The following is a 14,709-nucleotide window of genomic DNA, read 5'->3' on the forward strand; positions in this document are numbered from 1 at the left end:
CAAACCCACTGTAGACTGGAACAGTTGAACCACATCCTTTGCCAGGGCTTTGATTACCTACAATTGCATCATGAAACGAGTGACATCCTACCCAAGAGCCTTCCCACCCCTGCTCAAGTGGCGTTCTGTCAACCACTCAACCTTGACAGGACCCTATTCCATCCCTATGCCACTTCCAATCCCAATCCCTTGCCACAAGAATCATATCCCTGTGGAAGACCCAAATTCAAGACCTGCCCAATCTGATCACCCACCATTTCCTATTCCTGTCCTGTCACATGCTTATCCTACCCCAGCAGAGGCCGAGTCAACTGTGAAAGCAGCCATGTCATATACCAGATTTGCTGCAATTGTAGCACAGCTTTTTATATTGGTATGACTACCGACCATCTGTCCACTAGCATGAATGTTGGCAGTCTTGTCATGTCTCCATCTAGCCCCTGCACACTCCACTAGACAGCGTTCTTCTCTGTTCCCACACGTATCCTGCGATCCCTTCCCCTTCTGTGTGCAACTTAGCATGTCATCTTTGATGCCTAGTGTCTTTTATTTACTGTAGTGCAGTGCAGAATTTTATTTGGAACTACTGTAGTGTTATTATTTGCTTGTATTTGAGTTGGTTTATCAAATAGGTGCATTTGGGAAGCTTTTTAAACCCACCAGTAAAATCTTCACAATTTACAAGCTGCGTCACATTGAATAAAACACACGAGATTTCGACAGCTGTCTCTGTCGCCATCATCATCGGGAATTAAAATAACTGACTGCTGAGGCTGGCATGGTAATTTGCTTATGTGGGTGTAACGGTAGTGTCTGGAACCTTCCAGAGAGAGCTGGAGTGATGCATGCACAGAAGGCAAGTTGAGCAGCTTCCAGCAGTGATGTATAAAGTGGTGCGAGTGGTCACTCCTGTGTCCGTACAAGTGTTGAGCCTATATCTTCGCTTTCGCTCAATGCCTAAAGCCCTCCACACACTACTATGTGTGTACCTGTAGTCTCTGTTGAAATTGTTGCTTTTTTTCTATTTTTGGCCACTTATTTGATAATAGAATCCCAGTATGGTGGTGTTTGAGCCCAAACTGGCATCTTTTCAAATTGTATTTTATGCATATTTTCTAGGCATTGTTTAGCTGTGATCAACTTCTCAAGTTCCTTTTGTTTGATATGTCGTGAAAACTCTGCACAACACTCAGCAACAGTGTGAATAGTTTGACACGTGTAAATGTACCACATACACGGGAGAAACGATACATGACACACAAAACAATGGAAACTTGAGAACTTGACCATGACTGCCAGTTGCATAGAAAATGAACATAAAATAGAATGTGAAAAGACAAGAGTTTTGGCTCAACACCATCATTCTGGAATGCACCTTAGAGTCCATGTTTAATTAAGACCTGTAAGTAAATGTTCTTTGCTGTTGTGAAATGCATCTCTTTTACTGAACAACTACTCGTAGCTGTTAAGGTATGCATTATAGAGGTCATATTTATTAGACTTTTTTTGCTTCAAATAATTGTTCCTGTTAAATCTCTGAATATTGACCATTACTCCTGGGACACCTTGTATGATGTACACCGGAACTGCACTATAATGCAGTCACAAATCCAGTCCACCGATAACCGTTACATGAATCGTTGTTAGATTGGGACTTGTACTGTTACCTGTGAACCACTTGTAGGCCTGTTCAGCTATTGTCTGAGCGTTCTCTTGTATGTTTGAGTTTAGACTCTTGAATAATATGATTATGTAGCACACATTACAGTTTATGAACTGCCCTTTAAAGTCATTGGAGGATCAGTTATGTAGGTCAGGAAGAAAAGTGGATCCAATACTGATCCTTGTGGGATTCCACATGTTGTGTTCCCCGTTCTGAGATCAGTTTTATGCCTGTGGCATCCTGTCAATGAGACATTTTGCTTTCTGTTATGAAGGTAAGGCTACCCTTACAAGAAGGATGCCATAGCATTTTAGTTTGCAGAGTAGAATTCGACGATGTCACAGTAGGTTTATATAAAAGTCTAAAATGTTTTTAATTATTCAGAAGGTATCAGAAGTGTTCCTTCCATAATGGGAGCTGACACACGGTTAAGAACAAAGAAATATTTTAAAGTTTTGAGTGAACGGCATAAGATGGTAAAACTGCTAAGTGGTTTTTCTGTGTGAAAGAAAACTGCAGGGACAAAAAATGTGAAATATAATATGTCTAAGAAAATATAATTTTATGGAACTAAAATGAACTTCCTCTTAATTTTGTGTCTTTAGTAAATTTGGTGCTCAGTAAAATTGGTTTTGGAAATTGTTAATACATTTAGCATTATTATAGAAGGAAATGAGACATCGTGTGTTGCGTTTTGAGCTTGAGCATAGCTGACGTCATACTGTCAGTGTATTGGTTAAGTTATACTTCCCTTTCATACAATTTATTAGAGGCACTGCTGCCAATACATTTCCCTGTACATTAAATTGGTTACTTGTTGTAAATAAGTTTTGGTAGTAAATACCTAAATCAAACTCTCACAGACATTGTCTTTTGAGCTATTAGTACACTAATGTACTGTCTGCACACTTTCACGTGGCCTGTGACCAGAAGATGCTCAGAGCATAAGCTCACGATCAGCTCACGCCATCTTGGCTGCTGGGACAAGTCCTGACTCCTTTTTCCAGAGCAGCCAGCTTACAGCTTATAAAGGAAATGAAACTTAAATGGGTGAATGTGTCGTAGAAGGGGTATGACAGTTAGTGGAACGTTGCAAAGTGGACCTTGTACAGCCCCTTCGCTAAATTCACAATGGCTAATTAATGTTCTGGTGCACAGTAGCATTACGTAGCTAAGGTTGGCAACAAGTGTGAACACAGGTGTGGCACGAAGTCGGTTGACTTCTGTTGATCACACAGGGGCCGAGAAAAAGTGCCATCAGTACTAGATTGCATACTGTAACATTTTGCATTTAGTTTCAGACAGTCTCCTCCATTGACACTGGTGCTTCTTTCTCTTCCTGTCCCTATAGATTTAATGACTTATCCACAAATATATTTTCCACGCCCAATTTCTGTGCTCTTACAGGGAATTAATGACTTGCACTAATTAGAATTGGCATATTAGTGCTCCTCGTCAACAGATTTTTCATCGCTGCGCTTTTTTCGCCGGATCATAATATATTTGCAGAAGTATCCCCGGCACCTGTCAGACTGTGTAAAGAAGTAATGATAAGTTTTGAACCTGGCTTGCTTTCACCACTGTCAGCTATTATGAATCAATTTTATTTGTAGTCGGTCACAAAAGTTTGAGCAGTTAAGAATTACCTCACCTTTGGACCATCTGCCTTCACAGTCTTCTCTCACAGTTCACATTCGGTCTTGGGGGTGTCCGGTTGGAAGTTTAGTGTCAGTCATGTGGAAACTCAAAGGAAACGAAATATCCAGGTGGGTGGCGATCTGTGAAACAGGAACGCGAGGGTGACCCGTACAGAGACAGACACCTGTCAAAACCATTTGTAGTTGCAAATAAGTTTTGGCAAGTGTGAATGTGAGTAGAAGCTGTAGAGTTCTTGGAGAAAACCGATACAACACGGTCCTCCTCCTCCTCCTCTTCCTCCTCCTCCAGTTTCTGACTTGGCTTTCACCTCCCAGTGATCTGTAACTTTGGTAAAACTTCAGTTTTGTCTGGTAAACAGCTCACACATCTTAATATACAGGTACAAAATCGCAGAGTGGAATACCCGGCAGTGCCCTTCCAGTGTGACTCGAGCGATGAGTGGACGTACACGATGCGGCGGTCGATGCAGGAGATCGTGCCCGGGCTGTACCTGGGGCCGTACTCGGCTGCTGTGCGCTGCCGCCTCAAGGCACTGCTGGCCCACGGTGTGACGCACATTGTGTGTGTGCGCCAGGCCGTGGAGGCCCACTTCGTCCGCCCAAATTTCCCCGACCAATTCAAGTGAGTGCAGAGCAGAATTTTTTAAAAAGTATTGTTCTAAAACTTGGTACTTTTTGCGCAGTGCATTACATTTCCTGCAGTTGTTGCTGTCCGGACTACTTTTTGACTAGATTCAAAAAGTTTTTACTAGAAACTCCTAAGGATGGCCCAGTTACTTCCCACCCCCAACTCCCACCTCCCACCTCCCACCTCCCACCTCCCACCTCCCACCTCCCACCTCCCACCTCCCACCTCCCACCTCCCACCTCCCACCTCCCACCCTCCCACCTCCCACCCTCCCACCCTCCCACCCTCCCACCCTCCCACCCTCCCACCCTCCCACCCTCCCACCCTCCCTCTCTCCCTCTCTCCCTCTCTCCCTCTCTCCCTCTCTCCCTCTCTCCCTCTCTCCCTCTCTCCCTCTCTCCCTCTCTCCCTCTCTCCCTCTCTCCCTCTCTCCCTCTCTCCCTCTTTTGGGTCATTCCATGTAAAGTGGTCTAAATTTAAACAAGCTCCCCACTCAACCATCTCCAATTTTGATGAATTTTTTTTTTTTTTTTGGATGTGCATATAGACCTTACATGAAGCACTGCCAAATTACAGCTACATAAGTAATAAGGTGGGGCCACTAGCCACCTTTTCATAAAGGTTCGTTTTTCTTATATTGCAACTGAAATAAATAAATGATCAATTTTGTTTTACCATTGTTCAGGATGTAAGAGACCTGTCGTGCTGAAACTTTGTGATCCTGTTCAACATTTTGGGTACAATGGCTTAGTTGTAGTACAAATGGTCAAACTGTGGTAAATTTGTCATAGTGTGTTATCAAAGTGGCTCATAAATCTTGTCATACCGCAATTTGGCTATAGTTTATTGCCTTGTATCTACTGAAAGAGTAACTTTCTGAAGCTAATACTTTAGTTATCTGCAACCTGCCAGCATGTCATAAAGCTCTGCAAGTGGCACCCAGATTGCTCATATAACAACTGAGCTATCGAAGTTCAAAGTGTGCTAAAAATTTAATCATTCAATTTTGTCTCCCTTTCAAACGGTCATATCTCAAAAGGGATCACTCAAATTTTATTTTTGTTGGCACCATTGGAAAGAGCTCACCTTGTTTTAATTTTGGAGACTTTGCATTTAAGAACAAATAAACTTGTATTTACCATTACTCAGGATCTGAGAGACCTGTCATGCTGAAACTTTGTGATCCTGTTCAACTTTTTTGGTACAATATCTTAGCTGTGAAACAAGAGGTCAAACTATGGTAAATTCATCATAGTGTGCTATCAAAGTAGCCCATAAATTTTGTCGTACCAAATAAACTCACATTTGTATTACATTAAAAAAATACATCTATCAGTCATACTCTTTATGGTTCCCAAGCCATATATTTCAGTTCTTATTAATTCATTTGCTGAAATTTGTTACTAATAGCAATTACAGTTGATTCTAACAAGCTATAATGTTGGCCCATTCTTGTTGCTGATGGAACTGAAATGACAGAAATAATGTGTTGGTTTGAAATCCAACGAGCATCCTGCCGAACTGGCCAATAGAATGAATGTGCAGGTCCATTGGGGTGCATCAAACTGACTGAAACATCATTTACTTCTTCTGAAACTTCAGACACATTACTAATCCACCATTTTCCATCATATTTACAGGCAGTGTATTGGCCCAGTTGTAAGGCTGTAATATTTCTCAATGAAACTGTTGCTTGACTTTAGTCAACATTTGCCACAAAAAAAATTTTTATCATTGGATACTCTTCTAATACAAACTTTTTCATTTAATGGCACAAAATGGTGATCCTCTCTTGTTCCTGATACTGCGCAGCTATTTTTGAACCTTTCTTCCTGCTCAGTTTTTCATGTTTCAATTTCTTCTTTTAACATAAATGAATTGGATTCCTCTGATATTCTTTGTACAGTATTTAAACAAATCAGTTTGTGTCAAACTCTGCTCCGCAGGTGGCTTGCTTTTGCTGCCAGGTGCTTTACAGTTCCTCCAATTCCATCACATGGAGATTTTCCATGGCTTGTAGCAGAAAAGTCCCATTCAGCTTAGATTCCAAAGTCATTTTGGTGGTACAGAGATTCAGAAAATTTTTGAAGTTTTTGTACTGTGCTGCTGATACATGACTGAAATAGTAAATGTGTGTGATTTTTCCAAGGAGACACTTTAGATCTTCTATTAACTTCACTGTAAAAGCATGTACAGCAATTGCATTATATTTCAGGCTGTAACTTATTATACAGTAGCTGATGCTGCTGATGTCCAAGTTATTTCTGAAGTACACAACAAATGGGTGTAAATTTGCTTGGCTGTTATTCCAGTGAAAACCTTGAGCTGCATCCTGGACAATGAAGGAATAATTTTCAGCAAAGTCCATTAATATGATCAGTTCAGTTGGCTTACAACTCTCTTTTATGCATTTTAGGTGCTTGCTCTGATGCTTTGCAATATGATGATGAGTGTAAAGTTTGTCAATTTTTGAAATCAGATCTTCAATAAAATCCTCAGTGATCATCTGCTTGGTTTCTAATGTATCTCTATCAGTGTGCACCCACTGTTTGGACTCAATGGTATCATCTGGATCACTGTCTTCAAAACTACTTTCTAAAAACTGTTCATATAGTTCTTTTCCCAGACAGATTTCACAACAATGAAGCATGCAGTCTTTGGATTCCAAATCACACACTGTTTTAGCAATCAGACTCTTATAATCTTCTTTAATTGCAGTGCTTGCAACCATCAGTTTCACATTTTAGTGTAAAGTGCAAACACAGACTGAATGGGTTCCTGCAGCACCCACAGTGATGCACCATTTTGGCCTCAATTTGCAAAATTTGGAAAATCCAATTTCAGGCCCATGCTGAAGTCGACGTGCAGCAAACATTTCTTTCAAATTATTCAGAAGAAGGTACTCTTGCATCAAAACTTTCTTTCCTTCTATTCTAATTGATACACAGTCTTTTTTACCTGGACAAATTTGGCTAAATTCTTCATTCGGGAAAAATGTTACCACTCTTTTACAGCATCTGGAATCCTCTTGCCATACTTGTTCTTTGACAGACATAATGCACCATTTTCTGTCGGTAACTTCGTAGCTACTTTTACCATCCTCTCTGAAACACCAGATTCTTGCATTGTCTCATTTATAGTCCAGCTTTTTGGTACTAATGTCAGTATTTGCAATTTTTCAGGCTGCCTTGGCAATTGCAACTTCTTTCAATTTTTTTATCAGCTGCTTATAATCTTCACAATCAGGACATGTCTTGGTTGTACAAGGTGAAGATCTTTTGGGACGAATCCTCAAGCAGCTGCAGCAGCAGCAATGTTATTCGCAATTGCCTCTTGAACTTCGCTTATTTTTTGTTGTGCACAACCTTTCACATCCCTTTTTGATACTCTCTGAAATTTTGGCGGGGAGACCCCAAAAGCAGTTACACTTGAATTGATTGATACTTCTGAATATGCTTCATCTTCTGACTGGTTTGAAGTTGACTGTGATTTTTCTACTTTCTTTGCTAAAAATTGTTTTCTGCAAGTTGGTCAGATCTTCTGACCAGGTTACACATTGCTCTTAGTCATTGCTTGCAATTGTTTTACTGTTTCCACATTGACAATCTGTAAACCCTTTTTAACAGAATGGTTCTTTGCACCAAAAGGATTACAAGTTCTCTGTAGAAAGTTATATTTGTCCACAAGTATTGATTTGTGATGAAAGCATATTTTTAAATTTTCAGTAAGACACATCTCACTTCTCTGGTTTATGAATTCCTGTTGCTCCACTAAAAATTCTTTGATTGGAATGAAGCCTTGTTGATGTGTGTGTCTTTTCAGATGACATGCAGAATTATCTGCAAGGCCAATGACACATGGTACTGAAACCTCGTTGATATCCATTACACTACAATTAAATTTATGCTTCCAATTGCTGTTTGTTTCAATATTAGATAAAGTAGAAGTGGTGTATATTTCCAACTGAAAAATATTAAACAATCATAGATAATGGGAACTTCCTTGAGAATACAACAGAAAAAAAATAAATAACCTGATAAACATTTCTAAAGAGTCACCCCGTACCTTGAAATAATTTGTACTTACTGAAAAAAGATGTTTATCAAGTAATGACAACACACTTTACATCATTTAAAAAGGCACACACAACATCTGAACACTCTTTACACAACAGTGTGCTTCAGACTGATTGTTGAAGCATGTTACCAAACTCCATTGTTGACACTAAACTGGTCTGTCTTCAAAATAAAAACAACTTTTTCCGATCAGACAAGGTGAGCTCAGATAACTCTGTTATTATTTGAACAATCTGGATGTCACTTGCAGAGCTTTATGACATGCTGACAGGTTGCAGATAACTAAAGTATCAGCTTCAGAAAGTTATTCTTTCAGTATCAGAAAGTTATTCTTTCAGTAGAAACAAGGCAATAAAGTATAGTCAGAATTTAGTATGACAAGATTTATGACCCACTTTGATAGCACACTATGATGAATTTACCATAGTTTGACCTTTTGTACTACAACTAAGCTATTTTATCCAAAAAGTTGAACAGGATCGCAAAGTTTTAGCACGACAGGTGTCTTAGATCCTGAAAAATGGTAAAACAAAGTTGATCATTTATTCATTTCATTTGCAATGTCAAAAAACGAGCCTTTACGAAAAGTGGCTAGTGGCCCCACCATACTACTTATGAAGCTGTAATTTGGCAGTGCTTCATGTAAGGTCTATATGTACATTCTGTAAAAATTTCATTGAAATTGGAGATGGCAGAGTGGGAGCCCAAGGCCACTTGACTTGGAATGACCCATTCACCTTCCCTCTCTCGCCCTCTCCCCCCAAAGCCCACTCCAATAATAAAACCTATCATTATCTCCTGAATGTAGCTTGTAAGGGAAACACGTTCCCTGAATTAACTTTACAGTGTCAGTTACTGCTCACCCTGCTTCAAAAAATCAGTAGATGTAGTTTTCCAGCTATTTGCTAGTAGGTCAGTGTTCATAATTGCATTCTATGTTTGACACTTCGTAAGACACCTGATGATAGCAGAAAAAAATATAAAATATAATTGGCAGCAGCAAGAAAACCTTTCCTGAAATATAAAAATGTTTCCATTGAATATAAAATATTGCAAAGTCTTCCTGAGCTTTTTTCTAGCCTTATGTGGAAGTGAAATTATTTGCTAAATAGAGCTGCGCAGATAGAAGATAATATGAAGCCTTGGAATCTGATGCTAGAGAAGAATGTTGCAGCTACTATGTGGAGTGTTTATAGAACAAGTACTGAATCAAAAATAGCTTTACAGCCCAATTTAACGAAAAGAAGGGATCAGTTGTTAGGACACTCCCGAGGTGTTGAGGAATTGTCAATGTGGTGATGGAGAGGAGTGTGGGGGCTACAAATTGCAGAGGGAGACAGAGGCTTGGCTACAGTAACCAGATTCAAGTGGATTTAGGTTCAGATGAAGAGGGTTGCACAGGCTAGACTAGCCGGGAGACCTACTTAGGACCAGTGTTCAGACTGGTGACAGGAACTATAATTCTCATGAAAATTAACTGAATACTCTGAATTTTGTCGCAGTGTATTAAAAACTTGAAACAGCGCTGCAGTTGATGATACAACAGTAGCTGAGTAATTAGTAGAAACACAGTGGACTGAACTTGGCTTGGCTTCCACTTGATGCTTCTTTTCTTCATTGTGCTAAGATATTTAGACTCAGTTTGTAACAATTGGGTGTTTTTCTCCATACTCCTACAAAGTTGGAAATGTGCATAGTGGAAAGAGATCACAAATATGAACAACTGCACCACTACGGACTACAGAAGATAGGACGTGATCAGTTTCAGGAAAAGGAACAACTGAGGCTGTTTGGTAATAAATGACGGTAAGTACAAGTTTGGAGATGTGTGATATGCTGAATTATAGAATGAAACTCCCGTGTATGAAAGAGCTTCAAACTTCTAATTACTTTACAAATGAGTCGGTGTATTAAATATTTGATGTTAAGCATGCTTCTACATGCATGTAAATAAGAAAAAATTTAGACAAGATTTGAAATTATGCTTAAAGTTTGTTGGAAGTCTCTTAGATGCTTGTTCTAAAACACTGGATGAATATAGTCCGAGTAATTTGTACGTGGGTTTGTTTGTAAATGACTGACTGCTACCAGTCATGATTTTCTTTTATTTGTGTTTTACACAGTGCATATCGGGAAATAATTTCAATTTTAAAGTGTGTATTTCTTTGTATTATACTTTTTTCTCATAATGTTTTCGATGTGTGAGGTTCTGCTTTGTTTCGTTGACTTTAGTGCAATATATATAAAAATGTGTGATTTTCAGTTAGTGGTGAAATTCGGAAGAACTTTACTTGCAGTTTTCTTGTGGTCCATTTGTGTAGAGTCTCAAACATGTTAAATGTCACTCACAACTTTCAATGCACAGAACACACAGAGGATAACTTGGCATAAATAAACAGTTACAAAGACGTTTTCAGATGTAGTTGACACAGATAATGTTACACGTTCTCCAGAGATATGCTTTTGTACGGAAGGCATTTATCTTAACAATCTGGATTTGCTTATATCTATTTTACAATGGTGTTTATTTGTAATTGTTGCTACTTTTATTTAAGTGTATTGTCAAAGTATCTGAAGAAATTCACTGATTCACATGCAAGTTTTTCGTTTGGCATTTTGTCTTTGTATTTTCTGTAATGGGTACATATCTCCAGTTCTTCTAGCAAATCCATTTCATGCCCTTTATTTGTGGTTGGTGGAGTACTTTGACATTTTGCTCTACTTTCCCAAATGGGTGTCCTGTGTTGTATATGTCTGTAGATGTTTCTGATTGTGTGTGTGTGTGTGTGTGTGTGTGTGTGTGTGTGTGTGTGTGTGTGTGTGTGTGTGTGGGCTTTAATGTGCTCTGTGTACCTGATGCTGAAATTTTGGCCTGTTTGTCCTCGGTAGAACTTGGAGCATTCCTGACATGTTACTTTGTATATTCCAGAGTCTGAGTATTGGTCATGATTAAATGTTATATTATGTATTAGTTTTTGTTGTTTATTTTCTGTAGAAAATCCAACTTTTACTTTGTGATTTTTTTTTTTTTTTTTTTTTTTTTTTTTTTTTTTTTTTTTTTTTTTTGAGAATATTTGCTGTCTCCTGCAATATATTGCCAATGTATGGGATGCTAGATATACATTTGTTCTTGTCTTTTCCTTCTGTGGTCCACTTTGTGTTTGGATTTTTCTTCACTTTGTTTAGGACTCTCAACCATGGAAACATTATAATCATTAGCAACTGCAAACTGTTTCACTACATTTATTTCTTATTGCATGTTTTCATGGTACATAGGAATTTTAGTTGGCCTGTGTAGCATTGATCTGTATGCTGTCTGTTTATGGATGTCCAGGTGAGATGAGGTTGCAGGGACTGTGTTGTTAGTCATTTTATTTTTCCTGTAAATTTTGAATGTGCATGTGTTGTTTCTTTTAGTATTAGTGTCCAGGCAACTGATGCTTTTGTTTCAATTATGTTACATTGTAAATGTAATTTTCTAATGTAGTTTATTGAAGCAGTTCAGATGTACAAATCTCCTATAAAAGTCTATTTTCTTTAGACAGGGTTCTTGCCTGCTAAATAACTTTTGTGTTATGTAGCATTGATCTGTATGCTGCCTGTGTTTGAATTTAATTTTGCTGCAACTACTGCATTTTTTGTTGCAACTATTATCTGTTGCAACAAAAAATGCAGCAGTTGCTGCAAAATTAAAATCAAATACAAAAGCAGCAATAGGTCACGAAGTGAGCAGGCTTCTTCAAAAAGAAACGAAGAATGATAAATTTAGATCTAAATATAGAATAAATGAGACAAAAACCCTAAAATCTGTAAATAATAAACTGAAAAACAACCAATCCATAATCACAAAATCATGCAAAAGCAGTACATGAGTTGTGACAAAAGAAAAGGAATACTTAGACAAACACAATTTCTTTGATGCTAATAATACTCAACATATTAAAAAGGCCCAATAAAACAATTCCTACATAAAATTAGTGAACAGCTAAAGAACACTAAATTTCCTAGTGACAAAAACTGAGAATAAATATCTTACTTGCATGAATCCAAAAGCACCATGCCTAAGAGCACAGCCAAAGGCACACAAACAAGGTGATTCAATAGGCCCCATGGTAAACACTGTAAATAGCCCATCATACAAACAGTCACAGAAACTGAATAACATACAGAGGAAAAATTATACATATGAAACAACAAATTCTATTAAAAATAGCTTGATGCTAGCTGAAGAAGTAAAAGGCAAGAAACTCTTCAAAGATGCTCATTTCTTATCAGTTGACATTACCAACCTTTACTCAAACATACCCAAACAAGAGCTGTAACAGGAATCCAAAAGAACCTCATGAAAAATAACAAACTTGCATACACAGAGATCATTGAATTTATGGAACTTCTCCATCTAACTCCAAATTACAACTACTTTACCTTTAATGACAATATTTATAAGCAACCAGATGGCCTAGCAGTGGGATCATATATATCAGGTACAATAGCTGACACATAAACAAATCGCTTGGAACAAAGGCTACTTAGCAGTCAAGGACCCTGTTCAAAGAAAATTGAATTTTATAGCAGATTTGTAGGTGACACACTACTGTTAGTAAAGGCAATGCCACAGACATAAGACATTCTGAACTGCTTCAATAATATATGAGGGTTGGAACTTTAATAGTGGCAACTATTTATTTACTGCTCGTACAAAATAGATACGTGTTTCAAAGTTTTACTGACCTTCAAAGTAGTCACCAGCATTGTGTTCAACCTGTCACCAGCGATGTGGAAGTCGTAGGATACTCTTAGCAGTGCCAGTTGTGTTGACAGTTCGAGTGGCGCGATCTATTGCCCGACAAATTTGTAGCTGTTATGAAGCGAATGCCATGAATTGTTTCTTTCAGTTTAGAAACTGAGTTGAACTTATGAGGGCTTAAGTCAGGGGAGTGCTGTAGGAGGCAAAGCACGTAGCAGTCCCATCAGTCAAACAAATCAGTAACGGCTTGCACTGTACGTGTTTGAGCATTGTCCTACAAAATGATGGTCAGGTCCTACAGAAAGTGTCATCATGTCTGTCTCTAAGCTGGTCATAGGTTGTGTTCCAAAAATGAACAGCTTAGAGACAGAAGTGATGACACTTTCTACAGGACCTGACCACCATTTTGCAGGAGAATGCCCAAGCATGTACAGTACAAACTGTTACTGATTTGTTTGACTGATTGGGCTGCTAAGTGCTATACCACCTACTGCACTCCCCTGACTTAAGCCCTTGTGAGTTCAACTCGATTTCTAAACTGATAGAAACACTTCACAGCATTCTCTTCAGAACCGCTACAAATTCGTCGGGCAATAAACCGCGTTGCTCAAAATGTCAACACAACTGGCACTGATAAGACTATCCTACGGCTTCCATACCGTTGGCAATGGGTTATACACAATGCTGGTAACTACTCTGAAGGTCAGTAAAACTTTGAAACACACCTATTTTGTATGAGCTGCCACAATTAAAGTTCCAACCCTCGTACATAAGAAAATTAAGTTTACAGTGGAACATGAAGAAAACAATAGCATCGGTTACATAGCCCTTAATATCAGATGAAACACTAACACATGCATGTTCAAAATTTACAGGAAAAATACAGTGACTGACACCACAATTTTCGCAACCTCATGTCACCCAAACATTCATAAACAGGCAGCATATGGATCATTGCTACATAGGACAATTAAAATATCTATGAACCAAGAAAACATGCGACAAGAAATAAAAATAGTGAAACAGATAGCAGTTGTTGATGATTATGATGCTTTCATGGTGTACACCGACCTAAACAAAGTGATCGTCATAGGCACTGAAGGCTGGCTAAAGCCAGAGGTAAGTTCAGCCGAAATTTGTGCAAAGAACCTAATGGTGTTCCGAAAGGATTGGCAAAATGCGGTTGATGGTGGCGTGTTTCTTGCTGTTAGAAGTAGTTTATCTTGTCACGAAACTGTAGTAGATAGTTCCTGTTAGTTAGTATGGGCAGAGGTCACTCTTGGCAACTTGAATAAAATAATACCGACCTCCCAATTCAGATGATACAGTTGTTGAGTTCAAAGAAAACTTGAGTTTAATTTCAAACATGTACCCAACTCATACAATTATAGTTGGTAGTAACTTTAATGTACCCTCAGTATGTGTATTGGCAAAAATGCATGTTTAAATCCAGAAGTACGCATAAAACATTATCAGAAATTGTGCTCTGCATTCTCTGAAAATTATTTTGTGCAGTTAGATCCTGACCCACATGAATAGTATTGAATATTATAGCCCCAAAATCCTCCAAAAGTAAACGAAAAATATGCCTATTCAAAAAAGCAGATAAAAATTCACTTGACACCTTCCTGAGAGACAGTCTCCACTCCTTCCAAATTAACAGTGTAAGTGCAGACCACATGTGGCTTGAATTCAAAGAAATAGTATTGGCAGCAATTGAGAGGTTTATACCAAATAAATTAACAAACAACGGAGCTAATCCTCCTTGGTACACGAAACTGACAGAACACTGTTGCAGAAACAACAACAAAAAAAATGCCAAACTTAAATGGACAAAAAAATCTCCAACTTGGCAGGAAATCCAAAGAGATTGTGGTCATATGTGAAGTGTGCTAGTGGCAATACACAAACAATGCCGTCTCTGTGTGATAGCAATG

At 38.5% G+C, this 14,709-nt stretch overlaps 1 protein-coding gene across 1 annotated transcript in view; it reads left to right on the plus strand.

Annotated features, from left to right (window-relative positions):
• Positions 1 to 14,709, plus strand: part of LOC126425309 (serine/threonine/tyrosine-interacting protein-like) — an 81,983-nt gene that overhangs the window by 25,945 nt on the left and 41,329 nt on the right. Inside the window, exon 2 of the mRNA XM_050088289.1 lies at positions 3,702 to 3,943. Within this exon, the coding sequence (XP_049944246.1) occupies positions 3,702 to 3,943 (242 nt within the window). The remainder of the gene's footprint in view (positions 1 to 3,701; positions 3,944 to 14,709) is intronic.

Source organism: Schistocerca serialis, chromosome 10 (assembly GCF_023864345.2).
Source record: "Schistocerca serialis cubense isolate TAMUIC-IGC-003099 chromosome 10, iqSchSeri2.2, whole genome shotgun sequence".
Lineage (NCBI taxonomy): Eukaryota > Metazoa > Arthropoda > Insecta > Orthoptera > Acrididae > Schistocerca > Schistocerca serialis.